At 41.2% G+C, this 13,985-nt stretch overlaps 1 protein-coding gene across 2 annotated transcripts in view; it reads right to left on the bottom strand.

Annotated features, from left to right (window-relative positions):
* Positions 1–13,985, bottom strand: part of Stag1 (stromal antigen 1) — a 150,826-nt gene that overhangs the window by 8,416 nt on the left and 128,425 nt on the right. For both annotated transcript variants that reach the window (XM_048334971.1, XM_048334972.1), the window contains one exon: positions 7,143–7,223. In XM_048334971.1, coding sequence (XP_048190928.1) covers positions 7,143–7,223 — 81 coding nt within the window. The remainder of the gene's footprint in view (positions 1–7,142; positions 7,224–13,985) is intronic.

Raw genomic sequence — 13,985 nt, 5'->3', positions numbered from 1 at the left:
TGACATGGGTCTCAGCCTCCTGAGCAGCTAGGATTGTAAGCGTGGGCTGCCGGTGCCTGGCGGCAAACTCAAATTTAACTCCAAAGACCATTCTACAACATAAAAATAGTGGAAACATAAGAACTGTGCACTTCTTACATAAATACAGTGGCTCAACAAGGAGTCACCATTTAACAAACACCTAATAGCTGTTAATTAGTAGGAAAAAAATACTTCCCAAATGAAAAAACATCCTGCAGGGAAAAAGAAACTGCATTACTGTATTACTCAAGGGATATTAAGTAGGGTAAAGATATCTATTTCTATTTAAACAAACAGCAGGACAAAGAAAGTAGACTCTTTGATCATTAATGTTGGTGGAAACATCTATCTCTGTACTACATACACTGCAGAGCCTAGGGTTTTGTCTAAATAATCCCAATATTGCCTTAGGCCTCTAAAATAAACAACCAAAGCACAGTCTTTTGTTGTAATAATTGTAATTTATAACATAAATAACAATTCAAATTTCTGGCTTATCTTTCATGGAGGACTCTCTACCAGAAAGCTAGGTCCTAAACGACTGAAGTCCTAGGAAATTGGGTTTAAAACTCTTTGTTTGTTTTTTGGCCAGTCCTGGGGCTTGGACTCAGGGCCTGAGCACTGTCCCTGGCTTCTTTTTGCTCAAGGCTAGCACTCTGCCACTTGAGCCACAGCGCCACTTCTGGCCATTTTCTGTATATGTGGTGCTGGGGAATCGAACCCAGGGCCTCATGGATATGAGGCAGGCACTCTTGCCACTAGGCCATATCCCCAGCCCCGGGTTTAAAACTCTTAATGGAACGACTTGTAAATTTTTATTTTACTTTTTTTTGCCAGTCCTGGGGCTTGGACTCAGGGCCTGGGCACTGTCCCTGAGCTTCTTTTGCTCAGGGCTGGCACTCTACTACTTGAGTCACAGCACCACACCTATTTCTGTGAATGTGGTGCTGAGGAATCAAACCCAGGGCTTCATGCATGCTTGGCCAACACTCTACCACTGAGCCACCTTCCCAGCCCCTAGAGCTGTTTTTAAGGAGAACAGTAGTAACATAAATTACAATGTAGCTACAAAACTGACTACTAGATACACATTGACTAGCCTTGAGGTTTAAAAAAAAGCTCAGGGACAATGCCCAGGCCCTGAGATGAAGCCCTAGGATCAGCATAAAACATACATATTCTCTATGCTTTAAATGATTTCGTGTGTGTGTGTGTGCGCGTGCATGTGTGCACGTGCCACTCCTGGGGCTTGTGCACCCTCCCTGAGCTTTTGTGCTCCAGGCTAACAGCCACTTTGAGCCACAGCATTGTTTCTGGCTTTTCAGTGGTTAATTGGAGAGGAGACTCATAGCCTTTCCCGCCCAGGCTGGCTTTCCCCCACCGTCCCCAGACCTCAGTCTCCTGAGGAGCTAGGATGACAGGCGTGAGCCCTAAGAGCCCCGCCCAAGACTGTCTCCCCAGGCCAGCCTTCAAGAAGGCAGACTATAAATATATTATGATCTCAAGATATCACAAACATAAAACAGCAAAATATTAACCAGGGTTATCCACAGCTAGTAAAATTCGGTGGCTTTGTTGTATGCAAAACAACTCAACTTTCTATTTTACACCAAACTAATAGGCCTAACTTATTAGCTAAAAAACGTTACTGTGCCCTCTTCAGAGATTCACGTGAGTTTTGCAAATGAGAAACGAACAGATGGTAGTCAGCTGGCTTGCTCACTTACTAGCTACAGGATCCATTCCATCTTAATGTTGTCAACAAAACAAAATTGCTTCACATATTAACTTTCAGTATGCATCCAAATGGCCCAACATTACAAATGTTAAGAATATTTATTGTTGATGAATATCGCAGTATCTACAACACTGCACTTAAATTCCAGGGAAATATTATAAGGGGGGAAATAAGGGATACAGTCTATATGCATCAGTGTTGAAGTTCTCTACGTACTTTGGCATTACAGCCACAGTACTTTCTTTTTTGCCAGTCCTGGGACTTGAACTCAGGGCCTGGGCACTGTCCCTGAGCTTCTTTGTGCTCAAGGCTAGCACTCTACCTCTTGAGCCACAGCGCCACTTCTGGCGTTTTCTATATATGTGGTGCTGAGGAATGGAACCCAGGGCTTCATGCATGCTGGGCAAGCATTCAACCGCTAAGCTACCTTCCCAGCCCTGTCACAGTGCTTTCTATCTGCATGCACTTAGAAACCCAGCTTTACAGAACAACTGTGTTTGCAATTGTGTTACAATCAACTGACCAACAACTTTACCAATTTGTGGTCTAAGAATTAACCTATGTGTAAAAAAATGTATTAAAAAACAAAACTGTAATCTGACTAGAACTAGTATATTAAAAGTTTAGCACAAGAATATAAACAGCACTAGTAGCAAGTTCTAGATTGAGAGTCAATGGGTTGTGATGTAAGTCTATGGTTTCAGGCAACTACCCAATGTCCATAAGGTTCAGGCTCGACACCTATCAAACAGGACTTCAACAACATCCCTTTTACAGGTTTATTATGAACATTTCATTAGGACCATTATGTCTATATGACATAAAATATAGAAACACCAGTAAGATAATAACAATCTCTCCTAGACTTCAACTACAATGAACATATTTCATCAAATCATTTTCAAGTTCCTCTACAGTTTTAACAGTATAGCACAAAATAATGTTGCCAGGGCAAATCCAGGCCTGAGCTGCTGAAGCACTGCTCTATGATTCATTTGCGCTGAATTATACCCTGTACGGTATTACCAAGAGAATTAAGACTTTTTGTTCTAGCAGTTTGTGTGTGTGTGTGTGTGTGTGTGTGTGTGTGTGTGTGTGTTTTGTTTTTTTGGCCAGTCCTGGGACTTGGACTCAGGGCCTGAGCACTGTCCCTGGCTTCTTCCCGCTCAAGGCTAGCACTCTGCCACCTGAGCCACAGCGCTACTTCTGGCCGTTTTCCATATATGTGGTGCTGGGGAATCCGAGAGCTTCATGTGTAGGAGGCAAGCGCTCTTGCCACTAGGCCATATTCCCAGCCCCTGTTCTAGCAGTTTTAACATTCATTTTTGTGATACAATTATGTTAAGTGTCAACAGTAATAACCCTTCAAGCAACTCCATTTTCTAGAGGAAAATAGAAGATCTCATGTATCTGCATAGGTATTTTTAGTCTATCAGTTTTTGGCCTTAGCATAAAGTACAGAGTTTAATAGCTAGAAGTTTGGCCTTCAATTTCATCAGAGACCAAAGATACAAATAAATATTGTTAAGCCAGTACCTAGGGGGCCTCACACTTATACTCCGCAGTTTCCATCACATATGGCACTCCTGTGTCCAGTTCTGGCTTTCGCTCATTATTTAGAGATAAGGTTTCCATGGCGTGTCTATGTGGGCTGGCTTCAAACCTTGATCCTTAGAACTATGTTTCCAGTAGCTAGGATGATAAGCATAAACTACTAGTGCCCATCAATAAATGATTTCTTTAGTTGTTACCGATACCTAGAAAGCACTTTAAATTCATAAAATGTTTTTATATAACCGATACGGTCTGAAATTACTTTAATGACATACCTTAAGTTCATAAAAGTTAATGATGTAGCTTGGACAGAGTCTCTTTATCGAGTAGAATATAGACTACACACGTATTTAAAACTTAATGTACATGGCTCCTAAATTCTTTGGCGGTATCCTCCATCATACGAGTTACCAGAGTATGTGGCAATTACTCATCAAGAAATTATGATGTGCCACTAACCATTTTGAGAGGAGCAATCTTGGCAAATGAAAGGTTTACTAAGAGTTCATATGACTCACAAAGCCATCTTTTTACTACTAGATCTAACGGATACACCATCATGACTGAATGCTCTTTAGACTTTTTTAAAAAGCTACTAACAGGGGCTGGGGATATAGCCTAGTGGCAAGAGTGCCTGCCTCAGATACACGAGGCCCTAGGTTCGATTCCCCAGCACCACATATACAGAAAACGGCCAGAAGCGGCGCTGTGGCTCAAGTGGCAGAGTGCTAGCCTTGAGCGGGAAGAAGCCAGGGACAGTGCTCAGGCCCTGAGTCCAAGGCCCAGGACTGGCCAAAAAAAAAAAAAAAAAGAACCTAAAAAGCTACTAACAACTTCAATATGAGAAGAAAACGAAAGAGTTTTACATACGATACAAATATATACAAAACTATGAATGAAAACTAACATAACAACAAAGCATCTAAAAGCAGCACCAGCGTTCTTTCTGGTAAAAAATTTGTGCTAGTGAGGAAATACATATTGCCAAGTGGCAAGGACCAGCATGAAATACTTTGACAAAAACTAAAGCAGGAAAACAGGAATCTTAAAATAGAAAATACTTAACATGTATTTAAGAATAAAAATTCTTTTTGCCAAGGCATGAACTCATGGCCTTTTACTCTGCGTTGGCTTGTTCATTCAAGGCTAGCCACTTGAGCCACGTCCAGCCTTTCGGTGGCTAATCTGAGGATTAAGGGTCTCTTGGATTTATCTACTTATTCGGCTTTGAACCTGGATCCTCAGATCTCAGCCTCCTGAGTAGCTAGGATGAAGGGCACAAGCTACTGGTGCCCAGCTTAAGAACAGAGATTCTTTTTTTTTGGCCAGTCCTGGGCCTTGGACTCAGGGCCTGAGCACTGTCCCTGGCTTCTTTTTGCTCAAGGCTAGCACTCTACCACTCGAGCCACAGCGCCAATTCTGGCCGTTTTCTGTATACATGGTGCTGGGGAATCGAACCTAGGGCTTCATGTACGGGAGGCAAGCTCTCTCGCCCCAGCCTCAAGAACAGAGATTCTTACAACAGAGATTCTTGCAATAGTGGTTCGTGACTAGCTACTCAGGAGACTGAGATCTTGTGGATGGAGATTTGAATCCAGTCCATGAGATTAAATCTCCAATTAATCAAAAACAAGCCAAGCTAGAGTGGTAGAGTACTAACCACAAGCAAGTAAGCTGAGCCAAACAAAGGGTAAGGTGCAGCAGTCAAGCCCCAGAGTACTGGCATATATTAAAAAAAAAAGAAAGAAAGAAATCAGGACCACCTCATATTGCAAAAGACATCTCAAAGATGTTAAAATATAACAGTTGTAAATTGGCTTTTGTTACTAAAAAAAGGTTACATTTAAATTTTGCTTTTAATAACTGAAATTGTCAATAAAACAGAAAAAAACCTAAAGTTTTACAATGTATTGCTATCCTTCAAATGAAAATCAAGCTAGCAAACAAACCAAACTATATTCCAAATATGCAAGGAGATCTCAAATTAATAACCAGGAAGGAAAAAAACCTTTGTCTGAGAAAAGAATGTTCCACATTTAAATACTGGTTTTAAATGCAAGCAGTAGTCAAATTATCTATAGTGCCATAATACTGTTAGTGGGATAATATGAGGTCTATGTAAGCACCCAAATCTCCTAAGTTTTTTTCAATATGTATTTTTTTTAATTTCATGGAACAATTGAAGTACCTATTTCAGATCTGTGTTAGATAAGTCCAATATGTTGTCATTTTCTTCATGGTTTCCTCTTTTGATTTGAATGTTTAAAAAATTTTTTTGCTATGAGCTCACATTTCTTAAAATCTTATTTCCTGAAAATTCTTTTTTTTTTGTCAGTCCTGGGCCTTGGACTCAGGGCCTGAGCACTGTCCCTGGCGTCTTTTTGCTCAAGGCTAGCACTCTGCCACTTGAGCCACAGCGCCACTTCTGGCCATTTACTATTATATATGTGGTGCTGGGGAATCGAACCAAGGGCTTCATGTATACGAGGCAAGCGCTCTTGCCACTAGGCCATATCCCCAGCCCCTTCCTGAAAATTCTTTAAAGCACAGAGCTTCAGAAGACATTTTGACTTAGTTCTTTAGGTACTCGGGGACTCCGTCACCACAGAACACTTAGCATTTTAATTTTTTTAACTACCAATATGCATTAAAAAACTGTTTTTGGTCAGTTATGAAACTTGAACTCAGGGCCTGGGGCGATCGCTGAGCTCTTGAACTTGAGCCACAGCCCCACTTCTGATTTTCTGGTGGTTACTGGAGATAAGTCTCACGGACTTTCCTCCCTTGGCTCCCTTGAACTACGATCCTCAGATCTCAGCCTCCTGAGAAGCTAGGATTACAGGTGTGAGCTGCCAGTACCTGAAATGGAATTCTGAATGAAATCCTAAGTGAAAACTACTTCCGGATTATACATTTTTAAAGAGATACATTCACACACACATACATGCCTAATCAATGACATTTTGTGTGTGTGTGTGTGTGCACGCGCGTGCATGTATGTGCGTACCAGTCCTGGGGCTTTAACTCAGAACTCAAAAGAGTTCGGGCACTGTTGCAAAGGTGGCTCTCTACCACTTGAGTCGCAGCTCCACTTTGGCATTTTGTGGTTAACTGTACACAAGTGTCTCACAGACCTTTCCTGCCTGGGCTGGCTTCAAACTGCAATCCTCACCTCTCTGGAGCATTTAGGATTATAGGCGTGAGCCACGGGTACCAGCTCCATGACGAATTTTAAGACAGGCTTTTCCATAATCCATCTCACGAATGGAGCAGGGGTATGTTTATTTCTGTAACTGTACAGAGCTGGGCTTCAACTTTATCATGTAATCACTCATCCTGAAAGGGCCGGAGGCCTTCTAAGTTAGTAAAGGTCCTCATTGGAAAGTAGGCTGCAGTGTTTCTTTTCATTCTTGAACCCTAAGAGCATTTCATCTCTGGCCTGTGATTGTTCCTTTCAGGTTTAGAAGATTAAGGATTAAACTTAAAAATAAAATAGTCCCCAATGTTTCATGGGGCATGGTTCACTTTGGGTCCAGAGGTATTGTACTGCCACAATAAAAAGCTACACCCTGTATACTGACTTAAAACTAGTCTACAGCATTTCACCTACAGATCTGTTGTTTCTTGTATTTTAATTGTGTGTGTTTGCGTGTAAAGACTGCCTATCTTTCAAAAGAAGTAAACATACTCATAAGGCAAAGCAAGAACTAGAAACAATAAACTACCATATATTTTATAAAGATTATAATAATTTATAGAACTGATAATACATGGTTAAGAAAAGGTTATTTTAATAATAACTCTTCTGCCTCCAGAAACTCTTACTTACTTTGGAAGGAGAACCATCAGTAATTTTCACCAACTGCCAAAGAATCGAGTAATGGGAACATTGCAGTGCCTGTACGACTATCTGTATCAAATGGAAAAAAAAATTTAATAAAAAATTGAAACAAACGAGACAATTTTATGTTTGCACAGTACTAGAATGATTATTTTCACTGGCTTTTATTTTATAATGAGGTTCCAAATCCAGTTTATATATTATTAATGAGAATGGATAAAATATTTGACTTAAAAAAAAAACCAACCAGTAGAATTCAGAGAAAAAAAACCAGACCATATCTTGATAATAGGGACTCAAATAATACTATGGCTTCAAACAAAAATGTAGTATTTATCTAGCAGGCCTTACTGGGGTTTGAACTGAGATCGCCTTGTGCTTGCTAGGAAGGCACTCTATCACTTGAGCCTTGACCTTTAGGCCTTTTATACCTCAGTATTTATTTGTTTAGTAGTATTGGTTTCTGTCCCAGCCAGTCTGGACTACAATCCTCCTATTTATGCTTCCCACATAGCTGGGATGACAGCTACTCAGCAACATGCATAGCTTTTCGTTGGTTGAGACTGGGGAAGGGGGAATCTACACAAGTTTTTTTTGCCTAGGCTCTGACCTCATGATCTCAAGCTCCATGGCAGCTATGATTAAGGACCAAGTCAAAGCCAAAAACTCCCTGCATTGTATAAAGGCTTCACACATGTAGGGCAATTACTCTTTCTTTCTTTGGTTGGTTTTCAGAGGAGGTCCTGTATTTTTTTGGTCTAGGACTAGTCTCAGACTGTGATCCTCTTATTTATGTGCACCTGAGTATCTGGGATTAAAGCTGTGACCACTGCTTTTTTTTTTTTTTTTTGCTGAGATGGGGCCTCGCTATCTTTTGTCTGAGCAGTTGGAATTACGAGGTGTGAGCTACTGTGCCTAGCCAGGAGTCAATGTGTTTAACTACTTAAATCTGGATCACTGAAGTTTACTGTGGCTCCAGCTATGACCATCACGTCAATGAAATCATGGAATACGTACTCAGGTCTGATTTCTTTCCTCTAAGAGTGTATACAGTTCGTACTCAGGTCTGATTTCTTTCCTCTAAGAATGTATATGTGGTGCATGTGTCCGTAGTTTCAATAAACTATTTAGGATATGCTCGTCTTGTTTCATGCTGCCTGCTCTGGGGCCTCGGGCCTGGGTTTCCAGCTTGCAGGAAGGACCTCCTGACGCTGCAAGGACCGGGGATGCAGTTCACAGGCACAACACTTCCTGACGATGCTCTGAGTTGGATGCCCAGTTGAACATAAACAAGCCCAAGACCAAAACTATAGTAAGGACCCCCAAAAATAGATTTCCTTGAGGTGTGAGGATTGAGCCCACGTAAGTGCTCCAACAGTACATCTCTGGCATCCCCAAAGAGTTTTATGTGGCTTGCGTGTATAAGTAGCACCATATTAAACAGAAAGACAAGACCATATGCTGTAGCCTCAGCTACTGAGAGGCAGCCACAGGAGGACTGGAGTCTGAGACTAGCTCTGCACAAAACTGAGAGAAACTATCTGAAAATCAGGTCAAGTAAGAGGGCTAGGGCGTGACTCAAGGGGCGGAGCACTTGCTGACAAACTGAAAAAGAACTATTTACAAAATATGAAAGAATACACTGATGACATCTTATGAACAAATTTTTATGGATAATGAAAAGCTAGAACAAAAAATTTAGTAATAGTTGTATATTTTTGCAAATTTCTTCAACCTAGATTGATAACGACCAACTGAATTTTCTTATCTGCACCTTCATCCCGCTATCATGTGCTTTTTGTGTTTTTCTGGTGCTGGACCTAATCTTTTTTTTTTTTTTTTTAAATTTTGCTCAGGACCCTCCAACTTGAGCCACTGCTCCACATCCGCCTTTCTTTTTGGGGGGTGGGGGTGGTGCTCTTAATTGGAGATAAGTCTTGTGGACTTGTCTGCCTGGGCTGGCTTCAAACTGTGATCCTCACATCTCAGTCTCCTGAGTAGCTAGGGTGAGAGGTGTGAGCCACTGATGCCTGGCTTACTATAATAAAGTTTTGTTTAAAGAATATGAAAAGAATTTCAATCTCACAGAAGTCACTGAAAAAAAAGTACATATTATTAGTCTTCGTGGATAAGTATGGAGTAATGTTGGTACACAGTACTGGACAGCTGTGACAGAATGAGAAAGCACACACTAGTAACTTCTTATGAAAGTAGTCCTGACCTCATGTTCCCCCACTGAAAAACCCTAAGTCCTCTGACTACAATGTCAGACAATGGCTCCAGGATAGCAGCCCTGTTAGCTTTTACTACAGGTTACCAAACTGTGTCCAAAGTGATTGTATCTAGGAGTTACTGATAGTTACTGTGGCTCAACATTTTAACCAGTAAGTTCCTATCATCACATCTAGTGACTGAATTAGACATGAGCAGAACCCTAGTGCAGTTTTCTTCTCTCTCTTCTCTCTCTCAGCTCTCACACTTGTGCTCTTCACAGGCTTTCTCACTCCATCTGGCACTCTACCACTTGAGCCACACCTCCACCTCTGGCTTTTTGCTGGGTAAAGAGTGTCAAGGATTTGCCTGCCGGGTTTGGCTTTGAACTGTGATCCTCAGACTTCAGCCCTCTGAGTAGCTAGAAATACAGACATGAGCTCTTAGTGCCAGCGTCTGTTTGCTTTTATATTTGTTTTATCTGTTCCTCTTATGTTTTTTTTTAAACAGAAGCCCTTCTGTTTGGTTAAATGTCTAGGTTCAAGACTTTGCCTGTTATTTTTAGGGAGACTAATAACAGGATTCAAGGAAATGTGAATGTCAAGAGTGTTTGCATATATAGTATATCTTTAGCACAATAAACATGCCTGGTAAGATACTCCATTATTTCATCTGTTAAATTTATCTGGTATTTCTATTATCCCCTCATGACAAATCAAAAACCATAAAAGTGAACATACATAGAATTAAATTAAAAGACAAATAAACAAACAAAATCGTACAAAAAATTAGCTGCGAGTTTTGCTAGTTTGAAAATTACTGTATTTCAAATCATTTAAACAAAAGGTATCTCCTGTATGTCAGCTTGGGCACTGAAAATAAGTCCTAAGAATTAAGAGGAATGGATGGTACTGCTTTTGATGAAACACAATTGAGATGATGTCAACATGCAGAAACAAGACAACTAAAATGTGGTAGCTATCAACCACCATGACAGGACCTAGACCTCGTGTATATACAGCAGTAAAGTCTGCAGGTGTATGTTCAGAGGAGGAACTGAGGAAAAGCCTCAAATGCACAAGATGCAACTTCAGGATTCTGAAGTTACTCCAGCGTACCTACACTATAACATACAGTAGTAGATCTAGCATTTGATAATTTGAAACCACAGAGTGGGTAACATTGTCACAAAAATTACTGTTGTACACATTATTGACCCACCAAAAAATGGTAGACCTTAGCTCATGCTTTTGACCCTCAACCATGAAGCTTGATTTTTTTCCCCATACTACCCCACCCACCTTCCACTGAAGACACACCCACCTCAGATGACCGAAAATGTTCACTTTTTAACCTAAATACATTTTGTGTTCTTTTTGGTATGAGAGGATTACCATAACTTTCACCTTGCTGTTTCAAATACATTGGGGGATGGGGGGGGAGTGGCCCTGGGGTTTGAATGCTGGGCCTGGGCGTCGTCCCTGACTTTTGTGCTCAAGGATAGTGCTCTACCACTTGAGCCACACAGGTCTACTTTTGGCTTTTTTGAGGCTAATGGGAGATACGAGTCTCAGACTTTTCTGCTCAGGTTGGCTTTGAATAGCAATCCTCAGATCTCAGCCTCCTCCTGCGTAGCTAGGATTACAGGGTTGAGCCACCAGTGCCTGGCTATATTGGCATTAAAAAAAAAAAAATCAGTTTACTTTTAAATGGGCTCCACTGTATTACATGACAAGATAGCTGATCAAATGCCAAAAGAAAATTCAGGACTTTTCCATTCACTTTCCTATCAGTCATTTTCATGTTTGATCTTTCATGCCAGTGGTGCTACCCTAGCTTGTTCAGAAGTCATTTACTGACAAAAATCAACTTTCTGGGAAACACAAAGGATAAGCAGTAAAAACTTGAAAAGCTCTGTTTTCCTTTTTTTTTTTTGGCCAGTCCTGGGCCTTGGACTCAGAGCCTGAGCACTGTCCCTAGCTTCTTCTTGCTCAAGGCTAGCACTCTGCCACTTGAGCCATAGCACCACTTCTGGCCGTTTTCTATATATGTGGTGCTGAGGAATGGAACCCAGGGCTTCATGCCTGCTAGGCAAGCACTCTACCACTAAGCCACCTTCCCAGCCCCTCTGTCCCTTCTGGAGCAGCACTGCTGTAATCTTGGGGAGGAGCTACAAACAGCAGCAAGGAAGTGTGCTCTGATGTTCTTTCAACCCCACTGCTTGCTCTCCCACCTCCCCCGTTTCCAGGAGGCAATGTCCCTCCCCTCCTGGGAGCAAACACCACATTTCCGGGCACATGAAGAAGCTGAGCACCTTCTCTATCTTCTCCCTGTTTGCCACCAGCAGGACGTTGAAGTCCTACGATACTTGAGCCCTTCAATGACTGGGGAGGACGATGGCACCAGATTTCCATTAAACCCCTGAGATTCTTTAGATCAATCATACATGTATACAATGTATTTTGGTCATATTCACCCTCATCATGTACATCCTGATGTGATATCATTTATATTTCCTGCCAAGAATCCACAACCAGGATCTAAGTATTACAAACATCAGAAAAAGTTAGGAATTACTCTGTCCTCTTTAACAACATGTCCTCAAAAAAGGCTGAGAAACCATTCCACAGGGAAGGAGATATACAAGACCAACTAAATGCTGGGTGTTACTCTGGGGTAGCACAAATGCTAGCATGAGCTTTATTTAAAGTACATTTTTCACATTAACAAATGTAATATGTAAGAGTAGAATATACAAGTGCAAAAATGTGAAAAAAATCAACACTTGCTAAAGCTGGTAAAGCAACTCAGCTTTCTATTATTAGAACTTTTTTTCCCCCCCGGATGGTTGTGGGTTTGAAACTCAGGGCCTGGGCGCTGTTCCTGAGCTGTTGTGCTCAAGGCAAGTACTCTACACTTTGAGCCACAGCTCCACTTCTGAATATCTAGGATTACAGGTGTGAGCCACCAGCGCCTGGCAGAACATTTCTATATTTGGACTTTTTGAGGTGATTACTGGAAAAGGTATACTCCTAAATTTTGATCTTCACCATATTTTAAAACTATGAAAACAGTACTGAAAAAAAATTACATTCATGCACACAAATCTTGGTAATCCCAAAGCATGGGACTGAGAACCTTCTACTTGCACTGTTACCATGGGAAACAGCCACACAGGGCCAACTTAATCCCTAAACTAGCTAGAGTATTAAGGGACTTTGAAGACATTAAACACAATCAAGGGACAATACCAGTGAACATTTGAACTCCATGATCATTTAAAGAATTAATTATAGTTCTGCATGCCTTTTTGGAGGGCAAGAGGGGAAGGGGGAGTACTGAAGTGTCGGCTCAGCTTCAGATTTGCTACCCTTTGAAGCATGCCTGTAGCCTTTTTTCCTTGGGTTATTTTTGATAGGGTTCACTTTGTGCCCAGGTCAGCGTGGACCAGAATCTTCTTTTAAACTTTCTGCGATGGTTGGGATGACATGCAAGTACCACCATACCCAGCTTTTTTTCTGAGATGGGAGTCTTGTAAACTTTTTTCGCCTAAGCTAGCCTCAAACCGTGATCCTCCCAATAGCTGATTCCCAAGTAGCTATAATGCAAGCCACCAATGACCTAAGGAGATAGAGCGGGGCCATTTGTGTTTCCAATTTCAGGTATCTTAAAACGAACAACAACACAGTCTAGTAGCCATACACTAAAAGTTCACACACATGATTAAAGAATATGCCTTCTGAGCCATTTAAAGAATTAAATGTCACATGGATATATATTCTTATTGGACAAATTAACATAAAGGGGGAAATAACACCTACGCAGTGAAAAAAGTAATAAAACTCAAAATAACAGTTGAAGGTAACACCATGAGACAAGTCAGAGCTAAGATAATAATCATGGTGAAGTGATTTAAAAAAATGAATGTGGACATGAGTATGATCCCTAAATTAAATAGTAATGTGCTCTTCTTATTCTCTCCTAAAGAAAACAAGAATTCAATCTTCCTTTTCATTCCCTTTCAAATCTGGAGTGTAATGTGAGAAAAAGAGTGAAATTATATTTAGGTTATCAAACAGATTTAGCTTACTGAACGTGAAATGAAGAAAGGCTAGGAAATTGAAGTGCTAGTAGTAACCAGCAGGGCCAAACAGCCGCTTTCCTTCCTCCATAAGCCACAACGCAAACACCTGACCTAACAGGGACTTTGGGTGTAGTAAGAGCGCCTCGCCTGTAACATCAAGAAGTGGCCAAAAGGGGCTGGGGATATAGCCTAGTGGCAAGAGTGCCTGCCTCGGATACATGAGGCCCTAGGTTCAGTTCCCCAGCACCACATATACAGAAAATGGCCAGAAGCGGCGCTGTGGCTCAAGTGGCGGAGTGCTAGCCTTGAGCAAAAAAGGAAGCCAGGGACAGTGCTCAGGCCCTGAGTCCAAGGCCCAGGACTGGCCAAAAAAAAAAAAAAAAAAAAAAAAAAAAGAAGTGGCCAAAGAAATCATGTTAGATGGTCTCCCCGCTGCAGTGTTGAGATATGTAATCTAAGAGAATTAATCACAGCCAAACTTGGTGATAGACACCTGTTATCTAGCGTGTGGGAGGATGATAGTAACTTTGAGGCCA

This window comes from Perognathus longimembris, chromosome 26 (assembly GCF_023159225.1).
Source record: "Perognathus longimembris pacificus isolate PPM17 chromosome 26, ASM2315922v1, whole genome shotgun sequence".
In the NCBI taxonomy this organism is placed as follows: Eukaryota; Metazoa; Chordata; class Mammalia; order Rodentia; family Heteromyidae; genus Perognathus; species Perognathus longimembris.
The sequence above is the reverse complement of the archived record's forward strand: the minus strand, read 5'-3'. Positions and strand labels throughout refer to the sequence as shown.